Consider the following 24,542-nt stretch of genomic DNA (forward strand, 5'->3'; position numbering starts at 1 on the left):
CGGGCTCTACAACATCATCGTGACTGAGCAACTAAGCATAGCCCCTCCTTAACGAAGAACGACAACAGCAACATTCCTCAAAGTGAAAGTAAGACAGGAATAGTAGGGTTACCGTGGACCCCAGTTAAATATTCTCTGTAAAATGTGGAACGTATTGAATCAATAAACACCATTGCTGTGAAAGACTTAAACCATGGTTTCACATACGAGCAAGACCTATGGTTGGAAGAAGATTAATGCACATGCTGGAGCGCCATGATAGTCTATTGACACCTCAACTTGACATATATAACATAATATACAGTGGCATATAATGTACATAATAGGCCAGTGTATTTATTTGGTGCACATTTAAGTACTCCCTCCACAAATATTCCAGGGCTCTCAAGTCTCACCCATTCCATCCATTTCTCACTCTCTAACGTAACAACTTGTATGAACCATAAGAGCATGTAGTTAAACAAGTTACAATTAAACTACATGAACCTCAAAAAAGTGCATGAGTGTACAGTAAAATTATTTCACAGCGATTTAAATCAGTTACAACTAACCAACAAGTCTCTCAATAAGAGTCATTGTGATGCTGGAGGAAACTAACATCAGGTCCAGCAAATCATTCCTATGTACCGTTGTACTCCCGGAACAACTGCGTCTTAAGCCTTTTCTTGAAGGTGGGGAGACAGTCAGTGTCTGATGGAGGTGGGGAGTTGATTCCACCATTGGGGGGCCAGACAGGAGAAGAGCTTGTGTTGGGACCGGGCGCTCTTGAGCGGTGGGACCACCAGACGGTTGTCAGAAGAAGACCGTAGGTGGCGGGTAGGGGTGTAAGGCTGGAGGAGAGACTTAATGTAGTCGGGTGCAGTCCCATTCACCGCTCGGGAGGTCAGAACCAGGGTCTTGAATCTAATATGGGCCATGATAGGTAGCCAGTGAAGGGAGATGAAGAGCAGGGTAACATGGTAGCGTCTAGGTTGAAGACCAGGCGGGCTGCTGCATTCTGAATCCTCTGGAGAGGGCGCCTGCTGGCAGACCGGCGAGCAGCGAGTTGCAGTAATCCAACTTGGAGAGGACAAGTGCTTGGACGAGCAGCTGGGTGGAATGCTCAGACAGGTATCTCCTGATCTTCCGGGTGTTGTAGAGGGTGAATCTACATGACCGGGAGACTGCAGCAATGTGTGCTGTGAGGGAGAGCTCGATATCCATGGCAACCCTGAGTTTCCTGGCAGAGGATGAAGGGGTCACCGTCGCAGATCCCAGGGTGATTGAGAGATCGTGGGAGATGAAGGGTTTGGCCGGGATGATGAGAAGTTCGGTTTTGGCGAGGTTCAGCTGGAGGTGGTGCTTGGTCATCCAAGCGGAGATGTCTGTGAGGCAGGCCTCGATCCTAGCTGAGATCCCCGGATCAGTCGGGGGGAACGACAGGTACAGCTGCGTGTCGTCAGCGTAGCAGTGGTAGGAGAAGAGTTGAGAGCTGTCTCAAGTTATACAAGTTATACGAGTTAAATCACCACAGCAAATCAGAAACACCAGCAGCCACCTCCGCCCTCCAGGATTTAAGTACCCAAATGTTGACAGGTATGGTAATCTCATGCCAAACTTTTTATAAAACTTGAGAGCATGTATTATATCAACGCAAATGTAGTTAAAGCTCACTGTTCAACTTCAATGTGTGTCAGAGGCTAAAACCAACATCAAAAACCAACCCCTTTCATCAGCATGGACATTCACCATATAGAAAAGGATGCGAGTCAATTCCTTTTGTCCCGACTTACCAGTCAGTACTTCACAGAGTGCCAATGAGCATGTTAAATTGCTTGTTAAGGTAGTATTCGGATGCAGTGTCATTATTTGCATATCATTTCCCATTTGGTATTTTAGCGGCGGTGCATAATATGTTTGTGAAGTCCATGAGGCCACACAGACATGCATACTCCCACTAATGCATGTCTGTGTGGCCACACACAGCTCAAACACCATCATTTAGTTTGCTGATTACACCATGGTTATTGGCTGGATCCCCGACAACAATGACATAGCCTACAGAGAGGAGGTGACAGACCTGGCATCATGGTGTCATACAGAGAAGAGGTGACAGACCTGGCATCATGGTGTCATACAGAGAGGAGGTGACAGACCTGGCATCATGGTGTCATACAGAGAGGAGGTGACAGACCTGGCATCATGGTGTCATACAGAGAGGAGGTGACAGACCTGGCATCATGGTGTCATACAGAGAGGTGACAGACCTGGCATCATGGTGTCATACAGAGAGGAGGTGACAGACCTGGCATCATGGTGTCATACAGAGAGGAGGTGACAGACCTGGCATCATGGTGTCATACAGAGAGGAGGTGACAGACCTGGCATCATGGTGTCATACAGAGAGGAGGTGACAGACCTGGCATCATGGTGTCATATAGAGAGGAGGTGACAGACCTGACATCATGGTGTCATACAGAGAGGAGGTGACAGACCTGACATCATGGTGTCATACAGAGAGGAGGTGAAAGACCTGGCATCATGGTGTCATACAGAGAGGAGGTGACAGACCTGGCATCATGGTGTCATACAGAGAAGAGGTGACAGACCTGGCATCATGGTGTCATACAGAGAGGAGGTGACAGACCTGGCATCATGGTGTCATACAGAGAGGAGGTGACAGACCTGGCATCATGGTGTCATACAGAGAGGAGGTGACAGACCTGGCATCATGGTGTCATACAGAGAGGTGACAGACCTGGCATCATGGTGTCATACAGAGAGGAGGTGACAGACCTGGCATCATGGTGTCATACAGAGAGGAGGTGACAGACCTGGCATCATGGTGTCATACAGAGAGGAGGTGACAGACCTGGCATCATGGTGTCATACAGAGAGGAGGTGACAGACCTGGCATCATGGTGTCATATAGAGAGGAGGTGACAGACCTGACATCATGGTGTCATACAGAGAGGAGGTGACAGACCTGACATCATGGTGTCATACAGAGAGGAGGTGAAAGACCTGGCATCATGGTGTCATACAGAGAGGAGTTGACAGACCTGGCATCATGGTGTCATGTCCTCCATCCTCAGCCCAATGTCAGCAAAATTAATAAGGAGCTGATTGAGGACTATAGGAACAGACACCCCCTTCAACATCAATGGCAACGTAGTGGAGAGTCAGCAGCTTCCGGTTCCTCGGGGTCAACATCATTGAGGTTGTCAATCACCCAATTTCACCAACACCATCGTCTAGGCGTCAAGGCAGCGACTGGTCTTCCTAACCCTAACCCTGACAGCTGAAGAGAGGTTTGGCATGAATTCCTGGATACTCTCAATTTTCTGCAGTTGCATCATCTAGAGTATCCGGACTGGCTGTATCACCACCTGGTGTATGGCAGTTGGTCCAGCCTGGATCGCAAGTCTTTACAGAGAGCGGTCAAGACTGCAGCCCCTGTACACCCAGTTTACACCTAGTAGTGTAAACAGCACACTATCATCTGGTAGCCGTTCCACCTCATCCATAATCAGTTTGCCCCGCTCCCCTCGGTAGTACAGGAGCCTCCGGACCAGATTTGATTACAACAGGCAAGCTTTCTCAAGTACTTTGAATGAATCCATCTGACCCCAGTGAACCACCAGGTTCTTCTGTCAGGCCATGAGGCTGTGGACATTTTGATCTCCTCGTGTTCAAAACTTCATCCATACAATTGTTGAATTAGTCTTAACTTTTTATTGCCAATAACTTCTGTTATTGCATACTCCTTTTGCATGTGACAAAAAAAAAAAAAAAAGATATCTGCAACAGCTGACAGGCAGACATCAACCAGGATCTCTTGTCTTGTACTGAAATGCTAAAGGTAGGCTTCCTACAGTAGAACTTCAAAAGGATGAGTCATTATTTCCAAAGTTTCATTAGTTGCAAACTTGTGGTCATGTGTCTGCTTACATGCATGTTTACATGTCCATGATTTCTTAATTAACAAGATTCGTTCATTCGTTTCTCTAGATCACTGAAAGTGTCAATTGATAAGAGAGTCCACTGTGTGTTAGCACCATGAGTATGTGATGACTATTCACGTGATTGTAGGATACCTATGCAAGTGGATACACTATACCCGTATCTTGCAACCAAGATAAGGATGCAGTTGTCCATTGACCATAATGAAGCAATGGTGGGCACTTGACCTTTATTAGCCTTCAGGTGTCATGTATATTCAGTAGTATAAGGAAGCAGAGAAAAAGAACAGATGCACAATGACACTGCAGATTTGGGATTAGCAGTCGTTTATTTAGACAGGGAAGTACAGTGCATGTGAACATACAGTCCACATGTGTAGTAGCTTACATTTACATTTACATTTATTCATTTAGCAGACGCTTTTATCCAAAGCGACTTCCAAGAGAGAGCTTACAAAAGAGCATAGGTCACTGATCATAACAACGGGATAGTCCCAGACATTGCAAGTAGCCAAAACATGAAGCATACATTGTGAAAAGCTAAACAAGTGCCAAACGGAAGACCCATAAGAGCATGCAGTTATACAAGTTACAAATTAAACAACATGAACCAGTGCAGGACTGTACCTGTAGAAGAACAATCAACAGTAAAATATTTCACAGCGAGTACAAGACTTAACTTAATTATATCTAACCTAAAAGAGCAACAAGTCACTCAATAAGAGTCATTGTGATCCTGGAGGAAACTAACTAACAAGTCCAGCCAAGCATTCTTAAGTGCCGTTGTACTCCCGGAACAAGTGCGTCTTGAGCCTTTTCTTGAAGGTGGGGAGACAGTCAGTGTCCCTGATGGAGGTGGCGAGCTGGTTCCACCATTGGGGGGCCACCAGGCGGTTGTCTGAAGAAGACCGTAGGTGACGGGGGGGGGGGTGTAAGGTTGCAGGAGAGACTTGATGTAGACGGGTGCAGTCCCGTTCACTGCTCGGAAGGTCAGTACCAGGGTCTTGAATCTGATACGGGCGTTGATGGGTAGCCAGTGGAGAGAGATGAGGAGCGGGGTAACATGGGAGCGTCTGGGTAGATTGTAGACCAGCTTCCTCTCCTTATCTCCTCATCTCCACTTTCTTTCTTTGTATGTATCTATACGGCTGTGTACAGGTATAATATCATTAGTTCATTTGTTTTGAAAGATATAAGCCTCTATGTGTGTGTGTATGTGAACAAGCATTTTTGTTCTTCAGTTGTGACTGAGAAAAAGAGCTTGGGAATAGTTGAATTTCATGTTCTTAATTGGGCCATTCATGGACATTGATGTTCCGTCTGCCAGTGCCGTGCCCATATCCTTGTTTCGGCATATACTTGAAAACTAGACTGTAACTGACATGAATTATGGATGGGTTCTAAAACTAAATAATTATCTTATTTGAAATGTACCTGCCCTGTGCCCTAGATTAGAACCAAATCCAATCCTAACCAGTTCAAACCTATTTTCCACAGACAGGAATCTGTTATTGTCAGAAACACCCGCACTGCATGATTAAAGCAGTTATAAAAATTATTGGGCAAGTAGTGCCCTCTACTGGATGAAAAGCAAACAACAGGCCAACGCTCCAAAGGAAGGCTTGATGCATCTATAATCAATCTCAATCTGTCTCATAACTTAGCATTACCTACTTTTTTTGTAGTTTTGTATAATTATGTTGATCGGAAGATGTTTGATAGGTAGGCCTATAGCTCAGTGGTAGAACATTTGAACGCAGATCAAAAGTTGGCGGGTTCATTTACCCCCCTGTATGTCATTTTGGATAGAACATTTGCTAAATTAATCCATTATTTTAATACAAGATGCGCATGACTCATTATTTAGAGAGCATAGATAACCTTCTCTAGAGGTTAACAACTATTTTGTTCAGTGGTAAAATACAGTTGAGACTGCATGTCATTACAGCTCACCGAGAGACCATTTCCCAACCCCAGCCAGCTCAAATAAACATACACTCCACACACTGGTAATTCTAGCCACAAAGCTTGGAGGCTTTATAGACAAGAGCTTAATACTCTTCCTCTCAATTTAGTGTTGAGTTTTATAATGGTTGATGCCTTTATACCCACCAGCAGCACATTGGAACCAGATGAGGAGAGTACGAGAGAAAGAGAGAGAAAGAGAAAGAGAATGAAGGGAGAGAATTGTGAGTGGAAAGCAAGACAGAGAAGCCATACAATCAGTGAAAAGAGAAAGAGAGACAGAGAGAGAGAGAGTATGGTTGATCTACATCTGTCATGCATTATTGCGGCAAATGCCAGTGCAGCTATCCTGGCTTCAGAAACTATGTAAGGAGGAGGTGGTTGAAGGGTCCTCCTTAAATCACAATCTGATTCCTCCCGTGCTCCTTTTTAGTGACTATATCAAAACATACACATACGAACACACACAAACTAAGACACACACACACATTCCCTTTAAATTCCTCAGGGAGGAGTAGGCCTGCTACTCTGTTTTTTTCTTAACAAGGTACTGACGGGCTTGACCTCCTCTTCAAACAAACCTTTTCCTCCAATCAGTGAAGCTGGGGCTCTGTGGAGGCCTGTGGGTATTACAGAGGAAATACCCTGATTCTCCCTGATTACTGCTCTCTCTCTCTCTCTCTCTCTCTCTCTCTCTTGCTCTCTCTCACTGTCCCTCTCTCACGCTCTCTCGATGTCTCCCTCTCTCTTTCCCTGTCTCATCCACTCTTTCCTCTTCTCTCTCTCTCCATTACACACACAAACTCTCACGCACACACTCCCCACTCTTTTCTGAAACACACACACACACACACACATTATCCCGTGGTCTGGAACTCAAAGGGCTGGAGAGAGTCCCATTCCTGACGAGAGGCGTCCACTGCCCCTTCCAGTCCCCTCAGTTGCCTCACACACCAGCCCCTTCTCCAGCATAACACCCTAGCCCTACACCCTAGCCCCACACACAAGCCCCACACAGCAGCTCCACTCACTAACCCCACATACTAGCCCTTCCACAGCTTCACATACTAACACCACACAGCAGCTCCACACACCAACCCCTCTGCTGCTCCTGCCAGCCTCTCTGCAGGTATAGCAGGGCTTCAGATAAACAACACAAGCCCTGCACAGCACACTAGCCCCACACAGCAGCCCCACATGGAGAACACCACTCAGCCTTCCACATATAATCACCTCACTGCAACAATCCAGTCAGAACACCTGCAATGACCGAAAGCCCACATTTCTCAAATGTCTCAGTAAGCTACCTTCTCCTCAGCATCAGTCAGTTCAGCCAGTCCCAATCTTTATCTTTGACTGTCCTACATACCCGTGCTACTCAGTTCTGGTCAGATGGCTCTACACTACATAAGGAATAGAGTTACATCTGAGAGCTGGGCCTTGACAGCTCACTGCTGCGAAACATCCGTCCCTGGGTTTCAGACATATGCCATTGGTTTGCTATAAGTCATCTGTCTGCATTCCCACAGAGTGGCGGTTCTCCACACAGAGTTAGCATGCCACCCTATGTCTGTTATTAGGAGATAGACTGACACTTTCCCCTCATCTCTCTCTCTCTCTCTCTCTCTCTCTCTCTCTCTCTCTCTCTCTCTCTCTCTCTCTCTTTTTCAGTGTAAGACGGAGAAAAAGAGAGAAATAAAAGGAGAGGGAGGATAAAGGAATTGAATACATGGAACATGGACACTGGTTTTTATGTGGGAGAGAAAGAACTACTGTTGAGAGAGAGAGTATCAACCCAACACAAAGAAAGACAACTCTTACTGACCTCAAGCTGACCGTTGCCTTCTATGATAGAGTGAGTGGGCCGGATGGCTGACCGGGGAGTGACACGGCTGAAACAAAGCCTTCATGGTGCATCACGTTTCCATTCACAGTTACCGGACGAAGACACCGTGGCACGAGTGGTAACCGTCGGGCAGACAAGGGTCCCGTCTGAGCAGAGAGAAGAGGGTCATTGTAGATCAGTGGCCTCTGGGAAGTCTGGGTCGCCACGGCTGTTACGCTAACACTCCCACTCTCTGCACGGGCCATGTGACTCACTAGCCCTGCTAAACTATGCGTGTCCAGGGTTGTCATTAGTCAAACATTAGTCATAGTGCCCATTAAGGTGTTCAAAATGAATGGTTTCTGATTCTTCAGACATTACTCCTACATCTCAATGGAGCCGGTGTTGGAATGGTGTGTGAGTATGTGTGTGTGTGCATGTGTGTAGAGAGGGGGACCAGAAATCCAGAGGAAAAACAAACTAAGGAAAAATGTAACTTGTGAAAATAGCTATTTCAAGTTTTTTTTAAAGGGGGGGGTCATGTTTAGGTTAAGGAAAACAGGATTTTAAATGGGACTGAATTGTGAGTCAGGAGTCGCTATGCAAAATTGTGTGTATGTGTTTGTTGTCATCACTAGCTCTGCTCTGTGTCTGGGGCCTCTGTGAGTGTTGACAGAGATGACTGATTCTGTATGGACTCCCACTAACATACTCTCATGATGACATCATCAAAGGAAGACAGGAAGTATACACAAGATGTATCAGCTGATACTAGAACTGAGTATAAGAAGTTGCTATCCAGCATGCCAGGTTTACTCATATAGAGTATTAGGAACCCATTCAAAGAAGATCACTATTTTGATCATTCAACCTTGTCAAATAGGTAATATGATCTGGGATCAATCCTTTGTCAGATATAGATGGTGTTGGGAGAAGTGTGGACACGTGCTGGGTGGGCCTGGTTCTAATGTGTTGGGTACGATTAAGAATAAGTGAGAAAACATTTAAATAGGAGCTGTATTATTTCCCAGCCCAGGGGCAATGGAACAGTGGTTTCAAGAGACCGCAATAAAGGCCTCTCGTCATCCATCATCTTTCCGTCAAAACATACACGACTCACCCCAAACCCTCCCCCTGATCTTACTGTATGGTCTAGTGTAAGGGCTTCCTAACGGGGAAGAGTGCATTATCACAAGACACACAGAGATACAAGCTGGTTGACTGACATGATTCAAACATACACATCTATGCAAACAAAGACAAAGAAAACAGAGAAGTTATCCATAGGAAAACTGTGACTCAACATCCTCCCTGTCAGAATAAAGGAGGAAAGAGATTCAGGGGTAGAGAGAGTGATTCAGTGAAAGTGAATGAAACTGCTACTTCAACACATCACCGGCTAGACAATAATAGACAAGTGGCATGAAAAAAAGAAAGAGAGACGGAAAGAAGGGAAATTGACTGGAGTGAGTGGGAAGAAAGGGGAGGGGCTTAGAAAGTATGAACTTCTGCGTTATTTAGCAGAGGAACCACTCTGAAAGTAAAGTATTACGAACGGAACGGAATTGAAGATTTAACACCAAGACTTACCAGTGGTCTGTTCAGAGGAGACGGATCGCGACGCTCCGAGTGTGTGTGTTGTTATGAGACAGATGCCTCCGCAGTTCGCCATCGCTTCAGGAAGGCTCCCTCACCAGCAGATCCCAGAGAGTTCAACTTGAACCCCGTGCGGTTTTCCCTCCCCTCTTCGTTGCGTGGGTAATTCCGGATCGGGTTTATACATATAACGAGAAAATAAGTCAAATTTACTTTGAAAAATGAAAGCTGTAGCTTTGAAGGTGCCCCTGTTGTTTCTTGTGCTGATGGCTCCGAGCGCCCTGGCTTCCTCAACACGTAAGTCTCATGAACATGTGTTACAACATCTGCAAAGACATGATTTGGCTGCATTATCGCCTTGCTCTCTCGCGTTAACGGCAGCCTTGCTTTAAGTGTTAAATTATTTTAACATTCAATGCAATGTAGATGATGTGAAACAACGAGAATACCACTGTAACGACCTTACATATAGTTTAAAGTAAGAGGATAAATTACCTTTATAATTCTATGCATACTGTATTCTATAAAATTAAAACATTATCTTAACTATTTCTTAAGAAGAATAAAAAGTAAAAACGAAAACACCTGTACAAATCTGCACTTTGGGTACCATTTGTTCATCTCCAGGCTCAAATCAACCTCGATGTCACCAATGTTACACGTTTTAATGGTGTCCTGGAGCTGGGGTCTGGTAGTAAAGCTCACTGGATGAAGCATGAGTTTGTGTCCAGTTACCAGCAGTATCCCAGGACAGAATAGGAAATGCTATTGAGAAACGCTCCCAGGAGGTTGAATTTCAACAAGTCGGGCCGTAATTCGTTTAACACATGGAGCATGGGGCTTCACGGACCGCAACAGAACAGTGACATCATTTGGTCGGGTCTTTGAGAATGTTAACCGGGAGCTTAATGCACACTAAAGTAAATAAATTCCGTTATGCGGTCCCTGCGTGAAGGGCTGTGCTGGTCATAAGTGCCCGATTTATTTTTATTGGTGAGCTCATTGTGGCAGTGTATTCGAAAGACCTTAGATTAAGATCGAGATTCGATCGTCTGTGTGATTACTTGTTGCATAGTCTGATTGACAATAAAGTTAACTTTGACTTTGACTTTAAGCATTTGTGTCTGCTCATTTTCAAGTGTGATGATACATTTATCATGCAGTGCTTGTCAGAGAACCTTGCATCATTTATGAAGTTGTTATTTATTACTGTATGCATAATATTTAGGCATTGATGGGCTGTAGTGCTTACTCAAGCCCTAAGTTTGTGTAAACTGTCTGTTCAAGTGGCCTACTGCATGTACAGTTTAACTTTATATCCAGTGGTAATCTCGATTACTATTCTCTTCTATTGTCTTATTCCTCGATAATCACAGAAACCACTTAAACACACCTCTTAAAATGACTCATCCTCTCTACACGAAAGGTCTGCTCTATCAAGTGCCCTTTGGTCTACCTACAACAACCTCCTTGACAACCAACGCCGGCTTGATCCCCTTTCACATGGCAATGCATGGCACAATGTTGCTAAATGTTGCATGACTTGTTTCAATTCCCTGTGCTACAAGGCCCCCCTCATCAGCGGTTCCACATGTGGTTCTTTTGTCCAGAAGACACGGGAAGCTTAGGCTAGCTTAGCTCAGGCTAGCTTTGAACCTCTCCAGAGCAGACGGGGATAAACAGCGCTTTAGAAGCCCTTGTCATAGCTGCCTTTCATGCACCATTGAAGACTGACAGCACCACTGCGGCTGGTGGAAACCACAAAACCATTTCTCAGCCTCACACCTCCAGTGGTCTAATACAGGGCTTTTAGCTGAGCCCCGCTGTGTGTGCTCCTGTCTTTAATGCTTTCAGGAGAGATCTCACAGCCTTTGCCCACCACGACCAGAGTCCTGTTGCACAATCGGGTGGGTATTAGAATCCCTTTGTGATGTCATCAGATAGGATGTCACGTTCCACAAAAGCTGCTGGAACCTGTCGAACGGTTAAACCATCACCTCTCTGCTCACAGCGGAACCCCAGCAGACCTCCCTCTCTGAAAACAAATCATCTTTTACTACCCATTTCCTGTTGAGTAGTCGTTCGGCAGAAACAATAAACACGTGTGATTGCGTCTGTCGTTGTGGTGTTGAAACAGAGGGCTTCACACCCTGGGCTTAGGGATTTTCCCAGCCTAACTCTCTTGATTGTTAAATGATGATTGTTATTCAGCTGGATCGCTGTATGACTGGATAATCATGGCTTCCTTCTTTCTTCTCCCTGGCGACACACACACAGTCTCATAGGCAGCTAAGCCAATGTTTTCATGTAAATATTGATGTGGAGTCCTAGCCATATAACGTCTTCAAAAGAAAACACAACAATGTTTCTCCAGGAGGGTGGTGGCTCAATAGATATGGCCCCAGGCTCAGTTTTGGTGTGTGAAGCACTCTGTGGAGGCTCAGCTTATCTTTCTCATCTACTGGCATGTAAACATAAGTGTGAATGCCTAACATGTACTACTTCATAGGCAAAGACCTTTAGAAAGTTACTTCAACACTCTTCTCTTCTTTTTTCACCTCTCCTCCTCTAATACTTATCTTCCTCTCCCCTCTCCTTCCTCTCTTCTCCTCTCCTCTCCTCTGGTGTCTTCCCCTAGAGGTGGCAAACATCTACCCCCAGGACCCAGCCCTGCCCATCGGGGCTAGCCTAACGGCCACCTGCTCGGTAAGCCCTGATCTGGGACTCCACGCCAGCAAGCTGTTCTGGACGCTCAACGGGCGGCGCCTGCCCAGCTCCTCCTACAGCGTCCTGAGCCCCACGGCCGTGAGCGTCACCCTGGCCCGCCTCCCTGCCTCCCACCAACGCTCTGGGGACAACCTGGTGTGCCACAACCCTGCGGGACACGTCCTGGCTGGCTCCTGCCTCTATGTCGGCAGTAAGACTTTGTCGCGTTGCATGCTGGGACACTGGCTAACAGCAGAGGGCTTAAGGGGTAGCATGAGCTAGGTGGGTTATGTGTGAGAGAGATCTGGCCCCTCCAATATAACATAAACCTAACCAGAATTAACCAACACCTGGGCATGGACCTGAGCTAGTCTTGGCATTGGGTTAGGGGATGCTCCTTCCAGTTTGGCAATCTCCAGCAGATTTCTGTTCTGATGATGTCAGTGAAATCACGGGCTGCAGTGTTCAATAGAGGAGGAACAGAGAGGAGGGACAGAAGGGAAAATCAGAGAAGAAGTAACACAATAACTGACAAGGAAGGAAGGGATGACTAGAGAGGAGGATGAGTGAGAGAATAGGTGGGTTCTTCTGCCCTGAGTTGGGCTCCACAGTTGTGTCTGGCTGTATTTCATCCTGACTGCGTCTCCTCTGGCCCCAGAGGGGCCTCCATGCCTGCGCCACTCTGCCACGCTCTGGCCACCTGTGTGGTCCATTACTCGCACTATCACTCATAGGACATGGGCCTGACATTTGCCTGCACTCACACACACACACACACACACACACACACATACACACAAGCAGATAGAAAACACACACAGACGCTCACAGAAATACATAAACATTTCTAGCTCTTGTTCTTTCACACACACTGTATATGTAAAATGTATATGGTACATGCACACACACACACACACACACACACATACACACACAAGCACTCATGCAGACATTGTCACAAGCTCCTAATCTATGTGTGACACTACTGTTTAGCACCTTGTGTTCTGAAAGAGAGGAATGTTGGCAGACATCCTGAGCTTAACTCAGACAGACAGCTGAGGCACACACAACACCGACACACACACATACACGTACTGTCAGATCAGAAACACCACCCGTGTTTGAGTAGCCAGCAGGGAACATGGAATCTTCACTGGAGGAGGGAGCTCAGATAATAGCTAACTGGTTTCTAAAGCATTGCTGAGTGTAACTGACTGGTCTGAAACCTCAATTACATTGTATGGCTTTTTCTCTTTCTGCACCCCACCTCATTCTCTCTCTATCCTCTCTCCTTCCACACCCTCCCCTTCCTCCCTCCCCCCAGTGGCTCCAGAGAGACCGGTCAACCTGACTTGCTGGTCAAGGAACACCAAGGACCTGACGTGCCGCTGGGCCCCTGGAGGGCAGGGAGAGACATTCATACGGACCAAATACACCCTCAAGTACAAACTCAGGTACAAACTCCGAAGTGCACATGTGACCTGTCCCACACAAGTATACAACCTGGCTCGCATGCTGTATGCAACCTAACAAACGGCGTATTTAACCAGACCCATCCCCTAGGTGGTACGGTAGAGAGAGGGAGTGTGAGGACTACAGCCTGGTCCAGCCTTATACCTGCTACATCCCCAGAGACCTGGCCCTCTTCACCCCTTACGAGATCTGGGTGGAGGCTACCAACCAGCTCGGTTCATCCACCTCTGATGTTATCACCCTGGACATCCTAGACGTGGGTGAGTGGGGTTTTTCCATGTGTGTGAGACAGAGACAGTGTGTGTCGGTGTAAGTGAGAGAAAAAAAGAGAGAACGTGTGTGTGTGTGTGAGAAGTGTGTGTGAAGTCCTCCAGTTTTTATTTCTCCTGCAGATCTATAGATCCTGCCTGAGCCCCCAGGCCCTGGTCTGGGATCAGTTTACCTCACCTAGTGCTGCCTTAAGCTGAGAGATGGGAGGCACACAGCTGACCCCTGATCAGTGCCAGGGAGCCTAGACCTTAGGGAGCAGGTGGGGGTAGGAGGAGGTGGAGATGGAGGACACGCGCGCATACACACACACACACACACACCTATGGGCGTAGGCATGACAAATTACAGAAGACCAGCCACACCCTATGCTTTTATGAGCTCATTTCTTTTTACTTATACTGGTTGGAAAACCCCCACACACACACACACACACACACACACACACACACCTAGTGAAAGCTTTCATGTAGTGTAGGAATGTGAGAGGCTTTTCCCTCCCCCGCTCTCCCTGGAGCTCCAGGCCAGACCAGGATAGAGGAGCAGGATTACCAGCCGGACCGAGAAGAATCACATCTTATTAGTTTGAAACTCCATCGCTTAGTCTACCATATGTTGTCTTTAGAGAAGGTTCAGTTGGACCGAAGGTTCCCAGCCTTATGGAGGGTTAGGTGTGGAGCAGGCAGGGCACACACATCTGAAAATGAAGATAAGACAAATCAAAACAGGTGTACAAGCTTCACTTTTCTATGACACACAGATACCCTGTAATGAATGCACACACACACACACATACATACACACACGCACACACAGACACCCCCTCTCAGGACAGGGAAGGACATGTCAGGAGGGAGGGATGGTTTCTGCCCACCAGACGGGAGCCTCTTCCCTGTGGGAGGAGACCATCTCTGACTCACCTAATCAGCCGCAGAGGAGGCTGGGACACGCCCACATTCCAGAGCGCAGGATGGTCGACATGCAGGGCGCAGTTCGACACAAACTCCGGGGGTTTCGATTTGGATTGCAGCATCATACATCTTCCTGACTCTGGCTGACTCTGCCTTTCCTCTATTCTGATTCCTCTCCCTTCCCTCCCTCACTGGGTTTTACCTGCTGTGTGTGGGCGTCTGATTCTAATGTGTGTGTGTGTATCCCTTAGTGACCACGGACCCTCCATCAGGGGTGAGTGTTGGCCGTGTCGGGGATCTGGAAGACCAGCTGAGCGTCCGCTGGGAGACCCCACCTGCCCTCAAGGACTTCCTGTTCCAGGCCAAGTACCAGATACGCTACCGCCTGGAGGACAGTCAGGACTGGAAGGTGCGCTATACACACTCCCGCGCACATATGTACACACACTCACACAAACACACACAGATGCGCACACACACTACAAACTGAAAGGGAGAACCAGGACTGAAAGGTACACACACACACACACACAGAAATATATTGTACAGCAATTGCCAGCATGGAGAGGAGAGAAGAAGTTCGGCTTTTTAAGAAAACAAATAATGTTCCCCTCAAACCGCCCTAATCATGAGGTCATGGTTGGGAATGCAGAAATACATCTCCACCATTAATGTCTTCAGCATGATCATAGCAGGGTTCTGGAGCTGGGTTTCAGAGGTGTCTGTGCATGCGTGTGTGTGTGCGGATGTCCAGAGCAGCTGCTGGCCTCTCTTGTGTTTATCTTTGTCTGCCGTTCAGTATTAACTCTCCATCATTGAACCTGTCACGTACGTGTCTGCTATTTCATCAAGCAGATTCAAAAGTTGATGGATGGTCGAAGCATTTGCCAGAAAGATCGAGTCTATCATTTGGTTTGCCAAGGAGAGTGGCTTAGAGTGTTTGATTCCTGTTCTCGACACTGTATTAGGGGAGGGGGGGGGGGGGGGCAGATATTAGATTTTCTAGTCTGTTTATCTGATGCACCATAGTTACTGGGCCTCAGTCAGTTCTTACTCTGAGTGTGTGTGCAATGTACTGTGTGTGTGTGTGTGTGCACGGTGTGTATGCTGTTTTCTCTGTTCTCACAAATCCAATCTCCAGATCTGTAAGAAGTCATCAAAACCAGATTTCCTCAGAGGGCACAGGGAGATGTGCCTGCGTGTGATTAGATGTGTTTGTATGTGTTTGTGTGTCAGATTGTGTGTATGTATTTGTAGGTCTTTGTAACATGAGACAGTAGGCATGTTTGTGCTTGTTCTGTGTTTTACAAATAAGCTGATTGAAAGCAACAAATCTGTGTGGTATAAATGTTTGTTTACGTCTATAATGTGTTTTGCCCATGAACGGCGTGTGAGCATCTCAGAGTGTGTCTTAAGAATGTGTGTGTAAATGTGTGTGTGTGCGTCTGTGTCCTGTTGTGACCTGTGCTACTCGTCCCACCAGGTGATGGATGACGTGGGTAACCAGACTTCCTGCCGTCTGGCTGGACTGAGACCAGGAACTGTCTACTTCGTCCAGGTACTGAGCGCGTGTGTATGTGCATGAACGTGTGTGTGTCTTGGTCCACGTGTATTTGCATGTAGATGTGTTTGCAATGTACAGCAGAATGATGTAACTGTTCTGTGCTCTGCAGGTCCGCTGTAACCCAGTAGGGATCTATGGTTCTCGTAAGCCTGGCATCTGGAGCGAGTGGAGCCACCCCACTGCAGCTTCCACCCCCCTCAGCGGTGAGCACACACACACACACAGGCACACACACACACACACACAGGCACACACACAGGCACACACACAGGCACACACACACACAGGCACACACACACACACACACACACAGGCACACACACACACAGGCACACACACAGGCACACACATTCATTCGTGTACAGACACATACGGTGTGCACAAATGTGCACACAGAAACATGTACATGCATGCACACTTGCACAGACACCAAAACACACATGCACACACATAATGCACACATATACACACGCACAGACACACGTTCCAGCTCCCTCGGCAACACACTCTGATGTAGTAACCTCCTCTCCAGAGCGTGTTATGTCCGGCTCCTGTGACTCCAAGTCGGGTGACTCTAACTCGACGCTGCGCCGCGAACTCAAGCAGTTCTTTGGCTGGGTGAGGAAGCACGCCTATGGCTGCAGCGGCATGTCAATCAAACTGTATGACCAATGGAGAGTCTGGATGCAGAAATCCCACAAAACACGCAACCAGGTAGGTAAGCATCAGCCAGGAGCCAGCACCGTGTACCATCCCACATACATCCCATAATATCCACTCACGTTGTCACAGTAACTGGTTTAGCAGCACTGTAGGTGTTTGGTGAGCTTTCTAACAATGTCTCTCTCTCTCAGGTCCTCCAAGGGGATAAGTCTTAGCACACGTCGAGACATCAAATGGTGTCATGGTGACAAAGGTTGTGGTCGTGTGTGTGCGATTTTGAGTGTGTGTACGTGTGATTTTAAGTGTGGGTGTGTTTGACGTTCCGTGTGTCTGTATGTGTGTGTGTGTATTTTATGGGTGTCAAACTCTTTTCTTGGGACGCCGAGGCCTCATCGTGTACCAGAGACATGAGGAGGACCTGAGAACACAGTGGATATAGGACAGTGTACCTGCCATGTCCCACACACCCTTTCTCTGCATCTGTCATTGACTGACTGATACCGAGGGAGCGCCATCTACTGGCATTAGAGGACTTGGATTTCACCACAGTGGAGCATGGTTGAAAGCCCTCTTGATTATCCCTGGAGCGAATTGTTCTGGACAGTTTTCCTGACTAGGCCCGGTCTGGAGCCAGGGCCCAGAAGTGGAGAGTCCCTGGCCTGGGAGAGAGGGCCGTGGGGCGTGACGGAGCCTGACCTGGGTGTGAAGAGCAGTGGAATGTGTGAATGATCATGTTTATGTATGGAGAAAGTTTACTGCCTTTATTTTTTTACTAAATTGTACCAGCATATTTAAAATGTCAAAAGTTATGTTTTATCTCCTAAGTTATGTTTAGATAGTCGACATGTTATTGACTGAATCTTGAATTATCTGTTTAATTGTTTATAAAATAATGGTTAAAAAGTATGCTTTTAAATCAATACTGTAAACACACAACACTCATGGGCATACTAAATTGAACGAGCTGCTGTAGCCATTTTTGAAGGACACTTTCCTGGCGTGTTCAGCTGTGATCTTCCAACTCTTCATTTTTATACCGCTAACATTATCCTAGAAGGGCATAACCCCAAACACACACAACCCCGAGCATAACTGAGTCAGCCCACACTTCGTCTCTTTCTTGTCAGAATTAATCAATTCTATAAATATCTCTGACCTAGAGCCTAGTAAAAACAGTTTCCATGCCTGGACCATGACATCAAGACTCTCCATCCTGGAGTCTGCTTTATTGATACCTCAGAAAGCATATCACACATGCAGAAATTCAGTTACACCATCATCTTGAGACAAATCTACCTAACGGGTGGTTTTAACATCATTGTAATCCCTCTTTCTGGAGGATGAGCTGGGTTCTAGAACACTCTGTTTTATCTGGTGTTGAGGTAACGTGAGTCTGGGTGACCCTGCGTGTTTGCGGACACCACCTGTGTAGTCTGTCTTGCGTTGATGACTCGTTAGGGTCCAGTTACTCAGCCTCTCCGGGCCGCTGCTTGTTAATATTTAAGTAGTGTTTGCTGCTCACAGCTTTGCTTGCAGGCTTTAGTTACCTCTGTACCTAGAGGTAGAAGGACTAGAGTGGCCCTCATGCTTTGCCTGGTGGTGTCATGCTGGCCATACTGGGTGCTGCGCACGAGATGAAGTCCCCTCTGCTGGCTGCCTTAATGGAGGAACTACAGGTCCAGTGAAATCTGTCACGCTGTCCTGACTTCATGAAGTCTCATAGCCTCTCTTAACTTTCCAGCCAAGCTGAAGGAACAGTCTGGAAGCCCTAGCTCTAGCTGTAATTAGCAGTCCTGTTGCTATACAGTTCTTACAGCAGCCCAGTGACACGACTACAGACTATGTAATGAGACGCAGCGTAACACTAATGATATGTTGGGTTTTGCCTGAGTGCTCGGCTGTGTGTCTCTGCCCTGCAACTGCCTCCATCCCGCTCTTCGTCCTGCCTCTAAACACACACAGGAACATGAGACGCGTATTCTGCATGAAAATCTGAAAACTTGATCGCGAGAGGTCAGATGCAGATTTGGGCGTAGCCTGAGGGGTGGGGGGTGAGGTGTGGGAGAGAGAGAGAGAGAAAGAGAGAGAGAGAGAGAGGGAATGAGAGATATGTTATATAGAGTTTCTCCACCTTGTGGACATGTATAATTAATCTTCCCTGAAGAGACTAGTGCAATACTCAAGTACAGGATGTATCTGGTCTGACCAGAGAGAGAGAGAAAAAGAAGTAGAAGAAAGGAAGAAAAAAAGGACTAAAAAGCAGGAAAAGAGAGACGGGTTATGGGGGAAGTGGTGCCCAGACGTCCAATCATCGCTGGAAGAGAGAGAGGTCAGTCAAAGTCACCTGTTAAATAGGATGGACACCTGATTGACCTTGACTCATTAGTCATGGTGCGTCCACATTGACACTCCTCAGAGAGAGCCAAACAATAGACTGTGTCACAGTGCAGGGTGTCAACCGTTCAAAATTCAATGAATGATTATAGTGATTCAATGATGATTATATATATTCAATGAATGAGCATGTAGATGTATTTGCTCATAGACAAGAGAACTAGTGAATGTTTGTCGTCTAATCTACTGTAAACAGACCAGTTGTTTGCTTCTGTTAGGATTCATACAGTACATTTGACTGACAGCTCTTTACTTGTACATAAGATACTACTGCAGGGCACGCAATGCTGTAGCTTAATTTCTTTACATGACTTGTTACATTCATTCTGTCATCGCCTTTGTCATCATTGTTCTAATCATCCTCAACTCTGCGTTGCTAGGGCCAGGTCCTGGTCGCTATGCTCTCCCTCCGACGGTTGGCTACATCAACCATGACCTCACCAAGCCCAGTAGTCCCGCCTACTCCTTCCACAGTCGCATGAGCAGCACCAGTGAGTCAGGGCTTTGGGCAGCGTCCAGCACTTGTGTGTGTATGTGTTTCTTACACCTGACTGCCCCCCTCAGATCTCGGTCTGGTCGATTTTCACATGTCTGTTGTTAGCTACAGGTCCGGTTAAAGGTACAGTACATATGATTATGCTCACCACGGTGTCCCATAGGAATAAACATTCAGTAAAACAGATCAAAAACAATCCATTCGACTGTTTATTCCAAACAATAACAGGAAAGTCCCACAAAGCCCTGACACCGCCTGAGATCAAACCAAAACATGAGACACTGAGACAAGCCTGACTTAGTGTTAGTGGACCAGGCTGATGTGCTTCCCTGTTGTTTGTGTCCTGTATTTTGCAGTGGTGTCTGTCGACTCCAGCCCAGGACCACGGTACCACGTCGATTCCAAGATGACACGCTTCGGACGGGTGGGAACCCCTTCCTACTCTATGCTGGGCAGGAACAAACGTGCTAGTATGTTACTGCCTATGTCACTTCATGTCATTCATGGTTCAGATCTCGAACCTGCACCGTGTGTCAAACGGTGACGTGTCTCCTCTTCCCCTTTATATGGCCCCACCACCACTCCTTTGTCTCCTCCCCCCTCCCTCAGACAAGCTGTTCCAGACCCCGGGACCGGGAGCCTATAGCCCAGAGAAAGCCCCGCCTCTAAATGGACAGCGTAGACCGCCCTCTTACACCATTGGCTCCCGCACGCGCTACCGAGCAGTGGACTTTGTGCCGGCCCCCAACAGGTACGATGATGGAGAGAAAGCTAGAGAGAGAAAGAAGAGAGCAAGAGAGCTAAAGAGAGAGTGACAGAAAGGGAGTTAGAGAGAAAAAGACAGAAATGCCTGCTTCTTTTTCAATCCCCTCTGTCCACTGCTTGGGATTAAAACGTCTGTTCCATGAAAACATTACTTCATGGTGTTACATTGACTGCAGGCTATTCCTTTGACGGGCTCACCAGAGGATGAACAAATGAACAAAATAACAGGTTAACAAATGGCCCATGCATGACTGCAGGATGCTAACAGCGGCCCATGCTCTCTGTTCTCCCAGGTACACATTGCCTCACCTGCTGGGCTCCCAGGTGCCCCACAAGGCTTCCAGTGCCAGCTACAGCATGTCCAGCCGCCGGCATGTCGGGGCCCCCTCGGAGGACCTGGCCATGACCCCCGGACCGGGCCACTACAATAGCACCGACCCCAGCGTCTACCTCCAGCGCCAGCCCTCTTTCTCCATGCAGAGCCGGACCCCCAGGCCCAGCAATGCGGCGTCCATCCCTGGCCCTGGCACCCACAGCCCAGAGAAGGTCCTGGCACACCTCCCCAGGCCTCCCTCCTTCACCCTGGGAATACGGCACTCTGAGTTTGTCACTCCTCTGGTGGTGCACGTGTCTGACTGAGACTGAGTCTCTCTCTCTTGGTCTCTCTCGCTTTGTCTCTCTCCCACACACAGGATAGCATGGTCGTAGACGTTGATCCATTTGGTGTTTATTTGTACATAAAACAGAAAAATAATAAAGGGAGTAATACATGTGTGTTTTTTTTGTGTGTGTACATCCTGGGCATGCAACAGACAGAACCCGTTTGACGTTACAAGCCGTCAAACATTCAAGATGTCTAGCGATGGTGTCGTCATCTCTTCTTGCGTGTTGGCATGGTCATGTGGACAGGTGTGCTCCAGTCACTGCAGAAGCCAAGGTCCAGCAGATCGATGGCACACACCTGGACCAGGTAGGTGGAGCCGGGCACCAGCCCTCCTAGAAGCACGCTGCTGGTCTCGTATGGCCCCAGCTGAGGAGAACACACACACTGCTCTGATATCCAGCGTCAAGAGTTACACAGTCAGCTCACACAGGTATAGGATTTATTGGTGTCGAGTTTACACTTTTCTTTTTACTGTATAGGACTTATACAGTAAAATACAGTTTACTCTATAGGACCGTGTAGACCGCTGGGAAACAAGGTGAGCAGGACTAAGAATTCCAATGTAACTGTGTACTTGTTCCAACTGATAAAACAAACTTCAAAATGATTCAATTTCTGCCAAATTGTCATTTTTATGTCATAAGGCTTCCCCACACCCTTGTGTGTGTGGTAATTACTGTTTAGATTGTATTGATGCTGTATTATGGTGTGTGCAGCATGTATGTGTCAGTGGTTACCACAGTACTATGGTGAGTGGAGCATGTTGTCTGGGTGAGTGGGGACTCACGGGGGCGGTCTCTGTGGTGCCTCGTCGCTGCCTCTCATACTGGTATTTCACTTTGTACTTGAGGGGGAAGATGGAGAAGAAGGGCCAGGAGGGGGGAGGAGCCCACTCCACGAAGCACGTCCTGGAAGACTTTGGAACCACACGGACGTTCACTGGAGGGTCGGGCTTTACTGCACACACAGAGGCACACAAACACACACGCACACACACACACACATACACATACATGCATACACATGCACACACACACATCATCAGGGAATGCTCTGCTGAAGGGTCAATAGTTCTTCATTCTAACAGAAGCATGAGTGCTGTTGTCATTACTTATGTCTTCCATGGTGCGGCTCAGTAGCTGAGTGGATCTGCCCAGAGGGTTGACAGCTGTGATGTTGATCTGGTACAAGGTGTATTGATCCATATTCTCCAGCACACAGAACCACTCCTGCCCAGGGGGAAGGGCTACCTGTCCAGAGGGCGGAGCCTCAGCCCCCAGGGACAGAGCCACAGGCTTCAGGGGCGCGCGCTCTGTGTTCAGGAGAGGCCGTCCAGAACTATGGTGGATGCGGCACTGCTGGGTCTCACCTTTCCCTCTGACACACACATATGCACACACACATGCATACACGCGTACACACACACATGCACACACATATTAGAATATAGTTTGAGCTGAATTAAATGCTGCAGTGAAGTGGAATCAGGTGCAACCAGCTCACCGGTAGGAGAGGATGAAGTGTGTACGTAGGATGTTGTGCGCGTGCCCCTCCCAGGAGCAGATTGCTTGCAAGGGGTAGCGGGGGGACCAGCATTGCACCTTAGGACTGGAGGGGGGGTCTACCACAGCAAGGAGCACACAGTCACACACTAAACACACCTTCAGATGTCCAAAAAAGCAGACTTCCACTTTTTCTTCCTTTTACACACCCACACACACCCACACACAGCAGACACACACACCCACACACAGCAGACACACACGCACACCCACACACACACACACACAGCAGACACACACACCCACACACACACACCCACACACAGCAGACACACACACCCACACACAGCAGACACACACACACAGCAGACACACACCCACACACACACACACCCACACACCCACACACACACACACGCGGGGCCAGTGTTTTTGACTCACACCCGGGGTCAAGCAACAGTGATCGCAGTAGGAGTCCAGCTGAGTCGTAGCAGCTGTAGAGGCCCTGGTCCTCCAGGCTGGTGCTGAGGAGGGTCAGATTGGCCCCGCGCTGGAACACTGATCCATTCAGCCTCCACTCCACCCCCACCGCTACCCCCTCCTCCACCCCGGCCGCCCCACCACAGCCCGTCGACAGGGAGGAGCCCACTGCCACATACACATCTGAGGAGATCGTTAAAGAAGAGTTGTGATTTTTTTTTTATCTGATCATGTCAAATGAAGCAAATAGAGCAAATCAAATGATTTGGAGTGTCTGACAGGTTGTCGCAGATCCACTTTGTTAGATTGTGATGTTACCTACAGAATCAAGGTTACAATACTTCTTTCCGTGTCCTGAATAAAGAGCTGAGAAACATATCTTCTTAAAGAACCTAATTTGACGTTAATAATAAGACTTTATTTATATAGCACATTGCATACAAGAATTGTAGCTCAGAGTGCTTTACATAAAATCAATACAAATAATATTATAAGTAATAAAAGTAATAAAGCAATTCTGAACACAGGCCACAGTTTTTGTGGTAATCCAGAACAATCTCAGGCCTTTTGCAGAGCAGTCCAGAACTTATTTTGCTCTAGCCTTTTGATTTCTTGACTCTCTTTCTCTCTCTTACCAAGTCCAAACATCTTAACAAGAAGCAAATGCAAATAAAAAGACATGCATTCGGTTTCCACATCGTTCTTATCTCCTATCCTGTACTTATCACACCAGCACACCAGCCAGTGTCACGCTCTGTCTCTTAGTTCACACACTGATTTTAACATACGTACATATCCCACCAGATTTGACTCCTTGAAAGCCAGATCTCGACCCATCACAACAATCAGGGTGAAAAGCCAGGGACGAAGCATCTAAGGTGCTCCGCAGGAGGAGGCGGAGTCAGACTCACCTTCCACCTCTCTGATTGGATGGGCTACGCAGAGCGCACCGCTGAGGAGCAACAGCAGCATGGCCAGCCAGCCGGCCTGAACCCCGGAGCAAGACATGGATCTGGAGTCAAGAGTCTCCACAGAGAGGAGTGGTGAGCCAGATAGACACACTGGGTAACTTGGAAGGATGGTCTCTCAGTCTCTCTTTTCTTATCTCCGGATGGTTTGGAAAGTCTCCATGGGAAGTTCTAAGTTCACACACTAGTTTCGTTATGTCATCATGTTAATCCTTGCTGATGGGAAGAAAATGTCATAGTGAAAGTGGAACACATGCTCGTGGGAATATCCGTTTGAAGAACATCCCATCATTTGAAAACAACAGCCTGATAGTAAATGTTTATCATGACAAAATAGGGGGGTTTATGCCACACAAATTTAG

At 47.4% G+C, this 24,542-nt stretch overlaps 4 protein-coding genes across 8 annotated transcripts in view; 2 read left to right on the plus strand and 2 right to left on the minus strand.

Moving 5' to 3' along the window:
* The window catches only part of keap1a (kelch-like ECH-associated protein 1a), a 17,965-nt gene extending 8,556 nt beyond the window's left edge, over positions 1-9,409 (minus strand). The window contains exons 1-2 of one of the 2 annotated variants that reach the window (XM_047047294.1): positions 9,322-9,409; positions 7,732-7,898 (exon numbers count right to left, since the gene is read on the minus strand). The gene's annotated coding sequence lies outside the window, so the exon portion shown is untranslated. The remainder of the gene's footprint in view (positions 1-7,731; positions 7,899-9,321) is intronic. The other variant, XM_047047301.1, reaches the window with a different exon arrangement.
* Positions 9,257-17,814, plus strand: crlf1a (cytokine receptor-like factor 1a). Of its 3 annotated transcripts, none has more exons than XM_047047336.1 (9): positions 9,257-9,624; positions 11,966-12,244; positions 13,358-13,487; positions 13,597-13,766; positions 14,936-15,093; positions 16,168-16,242; positions 16,358-16,451; positions 16,781-16,966; positions 17,103-17,814. In XM_047047336.1, exons 1-9 carry the CDS (start codon positions 9,549-9,551, stop codon positions 17,117-17,119), a joined length of 1,185 nt encoding a protein of 394 aa, XP_046903292.1. In that variant the 5' UTR covers positions 9,257-9,548; the 3' UTR covers positions 17,120-17,814. The 3 variants fall into 3 exon arrangements, with proteins under 3 accessions (XP_046903292.1, XP_046903284.1, XP_046903276.1); XM_047047328.1 differs by having other exon boundaries at positions 16,781-16,962; XM_047047320.1 differs by having other exon boundaries at positions 16,781-16,962; positions 17,298-17,814.
* Positions 17,815-17,886: 72 nt separating this feature from the next.
* On the plus strand, positions 17,887-21,222 carry odf3l2a (outer dense fiber of sperm tails 3-like 2a). Of its 2 annotated transcripts, XM_047047378.1 has the most exons (5): positions 17,887-19,240; positions 19,686-19,796; positions 20,158-20,271; positions 20,411-20,552; positions 20,860-21,222. In XM_047047378.1, the coding sequence occupies exons 1-5, from the start codon at positions 19,192-19,194 to the stop codon at positions 21,203-21,205; spliced, it is 762 nt and encodes a 253-aa protein (XP_046903334.1). In that variant the 5' UTR covers positions 17,887-19,191; the 3' UTR covers positions 21,206-21,222. The 2 variants fall into 2 exon arrangements, with proteins under 2 accessions (XP_046903334.1, XP_046903326.1); XM_047047370.1 differs by having other exon boundaries at positions 17,887-19,796.
* Positions 21,223-21,260: 38 nt separating this feature from the next.
* On the minus strand, positions 21,261-24,425 carry ebi3 (Epstein-Barr virus induced 3). The gene is made up of 6 exons (XM_047047349.1): positions 24,124-24,425; positions 23,174-23,395; positions 22,734-22,851; positions 22,342-22,607; positions 22,018-22,187; positions 21,261-21,596 (listed from the first exon to the last, which is right to left on the minus strand). Exons 1-6 carry the CDS (start codon positions 24,218-24,220, stop codon positions 21,438-21,440), a joined length of 1,032 nt encoding a protein of 343 aa, XP_046903305.1. The 5' UTR covers positions 24,221-24,425; the 3' UTR covers positions 21,261-21,437.
* Between the last annotated feature and the right edge of the window lie 117 nt (positions 24,426-24,542).

Source organism: Hypomesus transpacificus, chromosome 3 (genome assembly GCF_021917145.1).
Source record: "Hypomesus transpacificus isolate Combined female chromosome 3, fHypTra1, whole genome shotgun sequence".
NCBI lineage: Eukaryota > Metazoa > Chordata > Actinopteri > Osmeriformes > Osmeridae > Hypomesus > Hypomesus transpacificus.

Coding starts and splice junctions, on each gene's coding strand:
- crlf1a (XM_047047320.1), top strand. CDS start 9,549: ATGAAAGCTGTAGCTTTGAAGGTGCCCCTGTTGTTTCTTGTGCTGATG. Junction 9,625..11,965: donor CGCCCTGGCTTCCTCAACAC/GTAAGTCTCATG, acceptor GTCTTCCCCTAG/AGGTGGCAAACATCTACCCC. Junction 13,767..14,935: donor CCTGGACATCCTAGACGTGG/GTGAGTGGGGTT, acceptor TGTATCCCTTAG/TGACCACGGACCCTCCATCA.
- ebi3 (XM_047047349.1), bottom strand. CDS start 24,220: ATGTCTTGCTCCGGGGTTCAGGCCGGCTGGCTGGCCATGCTGCTGTTG. Junction 22,852..23,173: donor ACTGTTGCTTGACCCCGGGT/GTGAGTCAAAAA, acceptor TTGCTGTGGTAG/ACCCCCCCTCCAGTCCTAAG. Junction 21,597..22,017: donor GCACCACAGAGACCGCCCCC/GTGAGTCCCCAC, acceptor TGTTCTCCTCAG/CTGGGGCCATACGAGACCAG.
- odf3l2a (XM_047047370.1), top strand. CDS start 19,613: ATGACTTGTTACATTCATTCTGTCATCGCCTTTGTCATCATTGTTCTA. Junction 19,797..20,157: donor CAGTCGCATGAGCAGCACCA/GTGAGTCAGGGC, acceptor TGTATTTTGCAG/TGGTGTCTGTCGACTCCAGC. Junction 20,272..20,410: donor GGGCAGGAACAAACGTGCTA/GTATGTTACTGC, acceptor CCCCTCCCTCAG/ACAAGCTGTTCCAGACCCCG.